Source organism: Terrapene carolina, unplaced genomic scaffold (assembly GCF_002925995.2).
Source record: "Terrapene carolina triunguis isolate 2854851 unplaced genomic scaffold, T_m_triunguis-2.0 Scaffold404, whole genome shotgun sequence".
NCBI lineage: Eukaryota > Metazoa > Chordata > Testudines > Emydidae > Terrapene > Terrapene triunguis.
The window spans coordinates 44,865-57,375 of record NW_020664755.1 but is presented as its reverse complement, the minus strand read 5'-3'; the positions used below and the strand labels follow the sequence as shown (position 1 = coordinate 57,375).

Below are 12,511 nucleotides of genomic sequence, written 5' to 3'. Positions count from 1 at the left end.
CTGAGCAGGGGGGTATCCTCAGCCTGTCTCCTGCAACGAGTCAGGCTGGATAGCGCCGACCAGAGCCCTGACTGGTAACTCGGGTCTCTCCCCCTCTGTCCTTGCAGTTCCACGTAGTGATCGGCTCGGAGGCGGAAGGTCTGTACAACCTCAACTTTCACAACTGCCACAACAGAGCCCCGGCAAACCAGATGCCTTACGACATCACCGTGAGTGTGCATGCGGGAAACGGTCATCCCCCCGCCCCAGCAGAAACAGTAGAGTTCTAATCCTCTGGTACAGACTTCCCCTCTCTGCCTCCGGGCGGATTAGAAAGCCGAGTAAAGCACTGGTCTGGGACTCAGGAGACCTGGGTCCTATTCCCTGAGTGAGCCACTTTCCCCCCCCATCTGTGCCTCAGTTTCCCCATCTGTAAAATGGGGATAATGATACTGACCTACTGCAAAGTGCTTTGAGATCTGTGGATAGAAAGTGCTATATGAGCTAGATATTTGTATTGCTGTAGTGCGTAGGAGCCCCAGTCACGGCCCAGGACCCTCCTATGCTAGGCGCTGTACAGACACAGAACGCATAGCCAGTCCCTGCCCCAAAGACCTGGCAACCTAAGTAGAAGCCCAGGCTGCTCAGATATTCTACACTGAGTCCCACATGCTTGTCATGCTGCCATAGACTGGATGAATGGGTTACGAGGGGTCCTTGCCGGGCTGTGGTGTACAAGTGTCTGGGATTCGAACCCAATGTTCCAGTCCAGGGCTTTATCCACCAGGCACAGCTAGTCTAGAGCAAACTGCCAGAGACACCATTGTCTTCCTGGGGGTAGATCAGCCCTTCCCCGAGAAAGGTCAGAGATTCTTAGCAGAGGTGACACAGACGTGGGGGCGGGAGGGACACTGTCCCTGCGCACGCCATGCATTTCCAAAGCCACAGCACGCGGCGGAGTTTGTCATACATCCTTGGTCTGTATTTGTTGGTCCCAGTCCCATCAGCCTCCCTCTGCACCCCTGCTGTGGCAGATCAGACCAGCGAGCCCCTCTAGCCTGGTAGCCCCCCTGCACGTTAGATGAGCTCAATGGTCCATCCGGTGTTCCCCCACCACTCCAGACCAAAGCAAGGGGCCCCTCTAGCCTGGTGCTCCCCTGCCACCCTGGATCGGATCTCCTGGCGTCCCTGTGCGGTGGCATCTCCCCCAGCCGTAGCTCTCGCTCTGCACTGACTCTGGGGCTGCTTTGCAGGTGATGATCCGAGAGAAGAACCCGGATGGGTACCTGTCGGCTGCCGAGATCCCCCTCATCAAACTCTACCTGGTCATGTCCGCCTGCTTCCTGGCCGCGGCCACCGTCTGGGTCTACTTCCTCTGCCAGCACAAGTGAGTCCCGCCCCTCTGACTGGCTGTGTCCACACCGCTTTCCCCGGGGCAGGCAGCCTTCCTGTCTATTGTCCCCCACCCTGCCCCCTTCCCACCCCCAGAACCGCCATGGGCATCAGCCTGATTGTGTGTCTCTACCCGCAGGTTCAGCGTGTTCAAAATCCACTGGCTCATGGCTGCCTTAGCGTATACCAAGGCCCTTTCTCTCCTCTTTCACAGCGTAAGTAGCCAGCTATGCCGATGCAGGGGGGCCCAGTGACAAAGGGCTTGAGACCTGGGCACTAGCCATTGGCTTGCTGGCTGATCTCGGGCCAGCTGCTCCTCCCTGCCTCAGTTTCCCCCTCTGTGAAATGGGAATGATGCTGCCAAGGCTCCTTTGAAAAGTGCTTTGAGACCCATAGATGAAAAGTGCTCTGAGCGAGGTGTTTGTAGTATGATCGCTCTTAAGAGCCCCAGCCATGGACCAAAGCCCCATTGTGCTAGGTGCGGGACACACACCGAAAGCCGGTAGAGCCTGGTATTATTGGACAGCGGCCGTACCTGGGTTCACTGCAGTCGGGCTCCCGCTGACCCCCATGAGCCTCGTCCTCAACTTAGCCGGGGTGTCTCTAAGAGGTGAAATGGCTCAGGGTATTGGGTATGGCTGGGGAAGACACTAGCCTGTAAGGTGTTAACCTGAATCCAGCGCCCCTTGAAAAGCATCGGTGCAAACTGAACATGCTGGACTGACTGGTCCTGGGGTCCTCTCTGTTCTCGGCGCGCTGGCAGGGACAGTGTCCCTCCCCCTCCCCCCCCCCCCTGTCTGTGTCACCTCTGCTAAGAATCTCTGACCTTTCTCGGGGAAGGGCTGATCTACCCCCAGGAAGACAATGGTGTCTCTGGCATGCGGGGGTGAGACCCGTCAAACTCATCTCATGCACTGGCTGCCCGACAGCCATCTCGCGATGGCGGTTACCCTGCTGGGCAGGGCTGTTGGCACGGAGGTGAATGGCTCTGAGCCACCTCGGCTTTGCCACCAGCTCCCTAACGGGCAGATGGCCTTTGGGTGGCTATGGTGGGCGCCCTCCCAGCCTATCTAGCCTGAATCGGGAGGCTCCAACTGAGACCCTCTTCTCTGTCCTCTCTCTCTCAGATCAACTACTATTTCATTAACACCGAGGGTCACCCGATCGAGAGCTTAGCCGTCATGTACTTCGTGACCCACCTGTAAGTGCAGAGCGTCTGGTTACGGGGCCTACGCGGAGGGAACATATTCTGTGATATTCTATAGCCCGGCATCACGGCTGGGTCCAGGGTGGGGGCCCTGGAGGAGCCAACGGATAAGGTGGGAGCTTGCAAGTATTGTAGTCCCAGTTTCTCCCACCAGGGGGCACTGGCTGTGGGTGGTGCTTGCCACCACTGGGAGGGTTGCTGGGGAGGTTTCGCTACTACAGTCTTCCCAGCAGGAGGCGCCCTGGAGGGTGTCGTAGGACATTGATTGCATGGAGCTGTTAATTGCAGGGAATGGTGTAGGAGGGCTGGCTGTGGGCGGAGCTCTTAGCCGCTCCAATCCCAGCCTCTCCCAGTAGGGGGCGCTGTTTTGAGCAGGGCAGGACCACTGGCTGTGGCGGAAGCTCCTGGATACTGCAGTTCCAAGCTCTCCCAGCAGGGGGCACTGTGAGGAGCAGGGGCAGTTGCGCAGGGGAGGGAGAGTGTCCCGGTTTCTTCAGTCCCAGCATGTTGTGGGTCAGGAAACACACAGCCCTTCCGTGGCTCGCCCTGAGCCAGCCCTGCCTCCCAGAACAGGGCGCCCGCCTGAGTTGCCTCTGGGTGCCTTGCAGGCTGAAGGGCGCCTTGCTCTTCATCACCATTGCGCTGATCGGGACAGGCTGGGCCTTCATCAAGTACATCCTGTCGGACAAAGAGAAGAAGCTCTTCGTGATCGTCATCCCCCTGCAGGTGAGGAACGCGACGGCTGGGGGGAGCTGGCTACGAAGCAGCCGCTTCTGCGGGCAGCCGCCTCCTCGCCATTCTGCCTTCAAAGCCAGAGCCGTGCTGGGTGGAGACATTGGGCTGGAGTGGGGCTGCCGGAACTGGTTCTGTCCGGGCTCCTTTCAGACTCCCGGTGCTGAAAGCAAACGATTCGGGGAAGCGATTCCCTTGGGGAAGCACCGTTGGCTCATGGACAGACCCCTGGGCTGGACCTTGGGAGACGTGGGATCTGCTCCCCGCTCCGCACCTTGTCAGCTGGGTGACTTCAGCCAAGTTGCCTTCCCGCCCCCGCATCTGTGCCTCAGTTTACCCATGTGCGAGATGGGGGTGATGGTCCTGTCCTTCCTTGCGGAAGCGCTTGGAGATCTCCAGATGAAAAGTGCTAAATAAGAGCCAGGTGGTAGCGCCCTGCTCTCCTCTGGCCTCCGGGCAACGGCCTGCATCAAGCAACGCGCGTCTTGGCAAGCGGGGGGAAGATACAGGGCACACGCTGGGGGGGCAGGTGTTTGGGCAGCGACGGTTAGTGCCCGCCTGCAGGATGCGAAGTCCCTTCACCACCCGGCTTTCCCATTGCGCAGGTGCTGGCAAATGTCGCTTACATTATCATCGAGTCCTCGGAGGAGGGCAGCAGTGACTACGCCTCCTGGAAGCAGATCCTCTTCCTCGTGGACCTGCTCTGCTGCGGGGCCATCCTCTTCCCCGTGGTGTGGTAAGAGCCGGGCCCACCTTGGCGGCGGTACCGCCTTGGGTTGGGAACCCGCCAGGTCTCACAAGCTAAGCTGGGTCAGTGCTTGGATGGGAGATGGAGGAAAACTGCAGGGTTGGGGCATCAGTAGGGGGCGCTCTCCCAAGTCAGCGGTGACCCCGATGCTGCTGTACTGCAGGATGGGGGAGTTAGTAGGGGGGTGATCTCCCCTCAGAGTCAGCGCTGACCCCACGGTGCTATGGGGGACCGTCACGGATGCATGCGTGGAAGATGCTGGAGAAGCCCAGGGTGGTATAAATTATAAAGGGAAGTCCGTCTCTCTGGGGTCATAGGGGTGCCAGTCACATACGCCCCCATGGGAAGTGTCCGGTGCAGAGGGGTGTCCTGGCTGTACACACTAACCTGGGGGGCCGACACAGTGCTGGGGGTCGATGGGACCATTGAAGGCTTCATGGGGTGAGGCGGGGGGTGCGAATTTTCCCACAATCCCATGGGAGTCATTGCTTTGGCTTGGCCATGTCCCCACGGCGGTGATCTTTGCATCCTGCCCCTGTGGGCCGTGGGCCCAGCGGGCTTGTCTGCTCCAGGCCGGTGGAGTTGCCCCTGGGAAAGGCGACTCCAGAGCCGAGGGCGGGAACTGCTGAGCGTCTGTTTGTCCGTCCGCAGGTCCATCCGCCACCTCCAGGAGGCCTCCAGCACAGACGGCAAAGGTGAGTCCGTCTCGGCTTGCTCCCGAGAAGCCCAGCTGCTGCCCCCAACCCCCTCGTTCTGAGGGGGCTCTGTCCCCCTCCGTCCCCCCTGATCTGGAACCTGCTCCCAGCGCCGTGTGACAAACTCCCCTTGTTTTATTTCCAGCTGCCACAAACCTGGCGAAACTGAAGCTTTTCAGACATTACTACGTCATGGTAGGTGTCCCCCGCCCTGGCTCCTCTCTCAGGGATGCTGGCAGCGCCAGCACTGTCTGCATGACGGGACTAGGACCCTGCCCGCGGCCTTAGTCGCTCTGTCTCTCTCTCTCTCTCTTCCAGGTCGTGTGTTACATTTACTTCTCCCGTGTCATTGCCATCCTGCTCAAATTCACCGTCCCCTTCCAGTGGCAGTGGCTCTACGAGGTGAGGATGAGGGGGATGGGGAGGGGAAGGGGGAGCAGGATTCCTGGGTTCTATTCCCAGCAGTGTCACTGATTCACTCTAAGATCCTTACTGGCAAGACGGGGGACATCTCCCTCCCTCCCTCCCAGCTGGGCTCTGGACGTGAGCGATGGTGAAGTGCTTTGAGATCCATCGGTGAGGCGCTGTATTGTAATGACGTGTATCATAGGCCAGGTTTTCTTGCCCCTGGACTGGAAGTGGTGACTGGGGATCTGCAATGCAGGTGCCTCTGACCGGTCCCCAGCCTTTGCTTACCCTGCCGCCCACCCAGCTGGGACTGTGAGCTGGTGCTAAGTAAACATCTGCTGGGCCAGTACTTGGCTAGGAGACCACCAAGGAGAAATGCTGTCAGCAGTGGCACTCTTCCCACTGGCCACTGCAGCAGGCTGGTGCTAGGGGGCGCTGTGCTGCGCTTGGTCAGATTTCATGTAAATCCAAGGGTCTGAGATAGCTGCGGCCATTTCAACAGCCTCCCTTTCCCAGGTCAGTTTCCTGCCCAAATTCCAGGGTGGGGCAATACACATTCAGGCCTCGTTTTTTCTTTCTTATCACTCATTGTGTGATTCTTCCCTTCCCGTCCTAAACTGTTGCTGTGCGCTGTTATGTCCCACCCCAGAGCCAGCTGCATTTCAGCAGCAGCTGCACTGATCTTGGACTCCAATCGCTAGGCCTAAGGACCCTTCTTTCCTTCCTTGCAGCTCCTGGTTGAAGTATCCACCTTGGTTTTCTTCATCCTAACGGGATACAAGTTCCGCCCGGCTTCGAACAACCCTTATCTACAGCTGCCCCAAGAGGACGAGGAGGAGGAGGAGGAACTGCAGATGAATCAGGTGTAAGCAGCTGGATCTCTGGGTGGGGCTGAGAAGAGGGAAATCCTGCTCATTCCCAATGCTACTTCAGCTGGTGTAGACCGTGAGCAGGGAGACTCACCCGCCTTGTGTCTCGAACGTCCTGGGACCAAGAGGGCTACAACCAGTTTGCATACGTAGAATAGCTATTTGGGCCCCAGTTATTCTGGGTCAGTTTCCCACCTGTGTGTGAACCTGATGAGTAGGCTTGGCAGAATTCGATGTTCATGGTTTTGATCGTTTTGCTGGATAATAGCAATGTTTATTTTAAAGTATTCCCCCCCCACATTTTTATCACTTTTAAATGTTCACAAGGAAAATAGAGGCGGGGCAGACAATAATTAGCTAATGACGTGGCCGTTGAAATTGACATTCAAGTTTTAAACCCCAATTGGCAACGTCCCGTGGCAAAATGTACCAGGTAAATAGCCTTCGATCAAACTCCGAGGTCTTCAGCTGCATTTTTCTTACTTTGCCTCTCAGTTATCGATGGAAATATTTTTGTGTGTGTGGATGTCGGGTGAAATCCACCTCCGACGTTTACGAGTAAAAATCGAATCCTTCCAAGCTCACCTGTGGAGGTCAGACTAGATCAGTGGTTTTCAAACGTTTTTTTCTGGTGACCCAGTTGAAGAAAATTGTTGATGCCCGCGACCCAACGGAGCTGGGGATGAGGGGTTTGGGATGTGGGATGGGGTCCAGAGCTGGGGCAGGGGGTTGGGGTGAGGGCTGTGGGGTGGGGCTGGGAATGAGGGGTTTTGGGTGCAGGGGGGGGCTCAGGGCTAGGGCAAGGGGTTGTGGTGCAGGAGGAGATCCGGGCTCTGGGCTGGGGGTGCAGGCTCTGGGGTGGGGCCAGGGATGAGGGAGTTGGGGTACAAGAAGGGGCTCTGGGTTTCGGGGGGGGCTCAGGGCTGGGACAGGGGATTGGGTCACGGGGTTGGGGCACAGGCTTTCCTCTGGTGGCTTCCGGTCAGTGGCACAGCTGGGGTGCAGGGGCAGACTTCTCGCCTGTCCTGACACCGTGGACCGCGCTGCGCCCAGAAGTGGCCAGCAGTAGGTCCGGCTCCTAGGTGGAGGCGCACAAGCAGCTCTCGCCCGCAGGCACCGCCCCCCCCCCACTCCCGAATCCCATTGGCCGGGAACCGGCCAATGGGATTGCAGAGCTTGTGCTTGGGGTGGGGACAGCGCATGGAGCCCCGTGGCTCCCTGCCTACGAGCCGGACCTGTTGCTGGCCACCTCTGGGGTGCAGCGCGGTGTCAAACAGGTAAGGACTACTAGTTTTTACTGGCCGGCCGCCAGGGTCCCTGGGAGCTGAGCAAGGCGACCCAGTGCCTTGCATTCCATGACCCGAACTTTGAAAACCACTTGACTAGATCATGAGGGTCCCTTCTGACCTTAAAGTCTGAGTCATCTAGCGCCTGCTCCACAGCGCCCTCTGTTCCTTGTCGGGGCAAGTTCCAGGTGTTAGGTGTAGCGGGTGTTATTGCTTTCCATAAGGGAGGGCGAATCTTAGCTACCTGCCATGATATCCCTGCAGTTCCAGGAGCTGCAAGACCCTTGCTAGGGCTGTAGAGGAAGCAGCCAGATCTGATCCATCCCGTCTGAGTCCGGGGTCACCTGTCTCGCTTTCTCTCTGCAGGATCACAGAAGCCGGCGTCCATGAGGGTCTCTCTAAGCTGAAGAAGAGCAGGGCTGCCCGCGAGGCGGTGTGAGGCCTATCCGCCCAGACTGTCGCTAGTGCCCGGACCGTGGGGAGGCCACCGGGTCCGAGCCTGCGGCCCAGCCGAAGATTCCCAAGCAGGATAGAGAAATCGGGGGTTTTGTGTTGAATTCCTGCCTCTCTGCTCCCCTGCCCCACCTTGTGGCAGTGCTAAGAACTGCATGGCCCTGTGCAATTCCAGCAGCTGTTCCCAGAACCAGGCCTGTTCTCCAGACTGCAGGAAGTTCAGACGAACTCCGGATGGCTGAGGGCTGCTGTCTCTTGTACGGGGCGGGGGGTGGGGACTTTAGCCAAGCTCTGCCCTTCTCCTTCAAGAGTGGTTTCCAGACCCACTTCCTGATCCATGCATCCCTGCTGCTAGTTTAGATGCATCCGCCACCTGTAGCCCCCACCCTCACCAGCTCTCCTACCGCCTTCTCCTTCACTCCATTGACTAGCTGGGGCCGACCAGCCTGCCTAGCAAAGGTGGAGCTGGCGTTAAGCACCAACATCTGGCTGGGGTCAGAGAGGTCCTGTACCACTGGGGTGAGTCGATAGATCATTCCCAGGCAGAGGAGAAATAAGTAGCAATCTTCAGCTGAGACTAAGAGCTCACCAGCCCCACTGTTGCTGGTGGTGTTGAGCAACAGGCCAGGATCTAGACAACATCTGAGCAGTGAAGCTTGGCTCACGTTCATCTGGATCTCGGTGGCACCCCGAAAGGTGTGGTACCCTTTACCTGTGGGCCATGGTTTTCACTCTAGCATTAGTGGGGCCTCCTTCCTGGGAGAAGCAGTTTTTCAGGGGCATGCTGCCCCGGGCTTCTTGCTAGACCCTGTCAGGTGGTAGGTTCAGGTGTGATGCTAGCACCAACTGGGACCTCAAGGCTTGCGTCTTGGTTGCCTCTCTGTGACTTGCCTCCCGCCTCTGTCTGCTCTGCCCATCTCCCCGGGAGCTGGCTTCGTTCCTGCAGGCTCGGCTCCTGCCCTTGGTTACCTGTGCAGCTCTGTGGGACCTGGGGTTTAGCCTTTAAAGGGAGTGAGCTGGGCTCTTGCCTGCGCCACGGGGACTGAAGGAGGAGAGAACCCGGCTTAATTTAGCTCCCTGTGAGCTGGGGCAACCAACCTGCTCCTCCAGTGGAACAAGCCTCTTTAAGCCTAGAGACAGGGTAGGTGGGACCCGCTGGTGCAGGAGGCCTGTATCCCTGCTGCGATCAGCTCAGCACCCCTGAAACAGCAGGTCCTTAGCTGCTGAGCACCAGTCTAAAGGCAGGAGCTAACAGTGTGAGGCCAGGAATGATTTTGGGACCAGGCCCCTGCTTGTGACACTAGCGGAGTTCAGGACGGGGTAGAATAGCCAGTGTCCTGATCTTAAATGCATTCATACAACCTGCTCAGTGGCTGCAATGTGGGGGAGGAGACCTCCCCACAAGGGAGATCCTACGGCCGGGATGGGGGAGGGTGACACCACCCTCTCTCTGGCTGCCTCTGTTGCTCTACTGAATAACTCTGCCCTTGGTTGTGATGCCCTTGTAAGTGGGGGCTCAGCCCCTCCCCCCCCCCCATGCACCTATTCATTTAAGTTCCTCATTATTACTGGGAATGGTGATTATCACACTCTTACGCCTGGGTGGATCCCCCATTGTCTCAGCAGGGTTGGGTCACCATGCCCATGTTGAAAGGAGTTCCTTGGCTTAATTGTAACTCTCTGCCCAGCCTGGCGCGGGAGGTCTCTGGCTTTGTCTTAAGGGGGGTGGGTGGGCTCTGTGTGTAGAGGGCAAAGCCCTGCATTCCATGCTGGTGTATAAATGGCCCTTTCCGTATCTCAGCTCTGGCTTATTCATTTGGGTAAAACAGCTGCGCTGAGGCTTTTCGAGCACAGAGCGTGTGATGGTGGGGGCCTGGCCTGGGTGGAGTGTCGTGACTTGAGCCTAAAGCAGCGTTTATCCTAAAGCACGTCGTATCCAGTTATGATCTGGGCTCTAGAGTGGAAGGACCTGATCCTGATCCATCAGCCCTGGTGCCTACAGGGGCACGAGGACGAAAGGCTCAGCCCCCCACCTCTCTCGCACAGGCATGGATCAGCGCTCACGTCCCAGTACCCGGCTCAGGCCGGGGCAGCTAATGAGCCAACCAGCAGACCTGGGTGTGTGGCATGTTGCGTATATGCTAGGAAGAAGATGGCACTGCTAACGCCGTCGGCTATTTAACGGACCTAGGTTGGCCTCAGGTGCTGCTTGTGTGGCTGCAGTAGGCCTCCCTGCCTGCAGTGGTGCTCCATCACAGGAAGGTGCCCGTGGGGTGCCATGGAAGCGATTGATTATACGTACGACTGTAACCCTGCAGGATCTACAATGTCACAACAGCGCAGTCCCTAGTGCCGGGTTATGGCCCTGAGGCCTCCAGTCCTGGAGCCGGGCTATCCCTCAGGCTCTCCCCACTCCCCTTGATCTAGGCCAGGGAGTTTCCAACAGGATCCCAGCGTGCAGCGTCAAGTTCACCAGCTAAGAGTGAGTTGCTGGCTTCCAGGCTCTCGCCCCAGGAAAGGAGGCAGGCTCGCTGGGTGGGTTGGAGGGTGGCTGTTGGGGGCAGGGATTGTGCTCTCGTCCTGGGGGTAGAACCCCAAGCACAAGAGGGCTTCTCCAGGCTACCATGATATTGCAGGGGTTCAGGCACGGCTGCCCTGATCCTGCCTCTGCCACAGCCTTTCTGCATGGCCATAGGCACCTCACTTAGCCGCTCCATGCCTCAGTTTCCTGTATATGAAAGGTGGAGAACAGCTATGGCCCCAAGGGGTTGGGAGAATAAATACACTTGCAGGTGTGAGGGGCTCAGCTACTACTGTAAGGGGGGCTGTCAGTACCATGGATGGGGGAGAGGGGATAACTTATGGGGCAGCTGTAGGTCAATGACTCCTGAAGGCAGATGTAGCCTCCCCCCCAGCTATCCTGGCTCTGCCCTTCCCTCCATGGGCTGAGATGTGAGATTTCCCACGACCCTGCCGGGCGCTGCTGTTGGAAAGTTCCCAGGACTTAAAAACTGACCCCAGTCACCGTGCTCGGGCACTTCTGTTTATTGAGAGAGGGACTCCTGCACCCCTACAGGTTGATCGGATGGGCTGCCCTGGCCCTGAACAGCTGCTGGGGGAGTGAGTCATTGCATACACTACAACACAGGCACATGGTCCCAGTGCTACTGCAGGTGCTGGGCAGGGGGCCAGCTGCCCCCCAAGGGGGAGATTGAGGAGAGGGGGAGATCAGGAACCTGGCCTTAAGAGGGTGCAGCACCCTGAGGAAAATGCTGCAGACTAAATGCTCACCCCCTCTTGGGAGCTGTTGCGGACCCCTAGGACGTGCCTAAGAGGTGCCAGCTAAACTGCTTCATTGCCCCCAGCCCCGCCACTAAACCCACTTGAACCTGGGGCCATGGGCTGCATCAAACCCTAGTTGAGCGTCTTCCAAGTCTGGTTGCATTAGTAGCCGGCTGGCAAACACGCTGCTCCTAACTCCAGCAAGTACGGTAGTCATCCCGTCCCTGAACCAGCCACCCCACCATCTTCCTACAGGCCTCCCCAGTAGCGTCAGGGGAACAGTCTGATGCCCCGTTGCTCCCTTTGCCAGGGCCACAAGCCCTGGCACACACCTGCTGGGCTGCCGCCTCATGCAGGATGTCTATTACACCCCCTGGTGGAAGTACAGCTGGGCCCACTCCCCTAAGTGGGTCTTGGGTGGGGAGACAACTCAATACATCCAGGGATCTAGCCCCAGCTGTGGGAGGAGAGTGGTGCTTAGTGGTTAGAGCATTGGGCCAGGCATCCAGACTCCTGGGTTCAATCCCCAGCTCTGGGAGGAGACGGGGCTCTGGGGACTCCTGGGTTCAATCCCCAGCCCTGGGAGAGGTCAGGACTCCGGGTCCTATCCCCAGCCCCGGGAGGGGAGTGAGAGTCAGGACTCCTAGAGCCTATTCTACAGCAGGGCCTCAATCCTCTACTTTTTGAAAGTTTTTTTTTTTAATCCTTTTAAAACCCCAAATGTACTTAAAAAAAAATATGATACAAAAGAATCAGTTGGTTAAAAAGGGGGCCAAGGGGGGGGGGGTGTTGCTAATCCCCTCGTAGATCCATGCTCCTAAACACACTGCCTCCTCCCCGCTCCCCACATCACCCACTGCGCTGGCACCTCCCCTCGGTCCAAGGTTTTGTGCTTTTACAGTGGCTGTCCACACTGGAAGCTAGGGTCGTGCTACAGAGCATGGGAGTGGGGCGGGGAGGGGGGGGATCTATAGCTAGAGCTGCCTGTGTTGTCCAGGGAGGAGGAGGAGGAGGAGGAAGGGGATTGGTGCCTTCGTCTCAAGGAGACTTGTTATAGGACACGTCCCTCCTCTTCCTCCACTGCAGCATCTTGAGGAGGCTGAGGCTGGCTTTGAAGAGCCGGTCGTGCTGGAAGATCATCTGGTGGAAGGCGTTCAGAGGCAGGTTCCCGGTGGGGTCGGCGTGTTTCAGGGTGGTCATGGGCGTGTAGAGGCTGTTGGTCTGGTAGCGAAAAGGCGGCTTCTCTGCCATTATCACCTTGGCCGTGTGCTGGGGAGAGCGGAGGAAGGGCCTGCCTGTTAGACACTCGACCAACGCCCTAGGCTTAACCCGTACCGGGGCAGATCCCCAGTTGATATGAAATCAGGCACAGCTCCATTGGGGTCAATGAGCCCCATCCCCAGGTGGTATTTGTACAGCACCTAACACAATGGGGTCCTGGGCCATGACGGGAACTCCTA

The 12,511-nt window shown here is 58.0% G+C and overlaps 2 protein-coding genes across 2 annotated transcripts in view; one reads left to right on the top strand and one right to left on the bottom strand.

Moving 5' to 3' along the window:
* The window catches only part of GPR108 (G protein-coupled receptor 108), a 16,177-nt gene extending 6,698 nt beyond the window's left edge, over positions 1–9,479 (top strand). Inside the window, exons 8-18 of the mRNA XM_026658168.2 lie at positions 108–209; positions 1,233–1,366; positions 1,511–1,586; positions 2,499–2,572; positions 3,187–3,304; positions 3,916–4,046; positions 4,710–4,753; positions 4,899–4,948; positions 5,072–5,155; positions 5,893–6,026; positions 7,683–9,479. Of these exons, the coding sequence (XP_026513953.1) occupies positions 108–209; positions 1,233–1,366; positions 1,511–1,586; positions 2,499–2,572; positions 3,187–3,304; positions 3,916–4,046; positions 4,710–4,753; positions 4,899–4,948; positions 5,072–5,155; positions 5,893–6,026; positions 7,683–7,755 (1,020 nt within the window). The 3' untranslated portion in view covers positions 7,756–9,479. The remainder of the gene's footprint in view (positions 1–107; positions 210–1,232; positions 1,367–1,510; positions 1,587–2,498; positions 2,573–3,186; positions 3,305–3,915; positions 4,047–4,709; positions 4,754–4,898; positions 4,949–5,071; positions 5,156–5,892; positions 6,027–7,682) is intronic.
* A 2,347-nt stretch (positions 9,480–11,826) lies between these two features.
* Positions 11,827–12,511, bottom strand: part of LOC112113553 (retinol dehydrogenase 8-like) — an 8,427-nt gene continuing 7,742 nt past the window's right edge. The window contains exon 7 of the mRNA XM_024209875.3: positions 11,827–12,320. Coding sequence (XP_024065643.1) covers positions 12,090–12,320 — 231 coding nt within the window. The 3' untranslated portion in view covers positions 11,827–12,089. The remainder of the gene's footprint in view (positions 12,321–12,511) is intronic.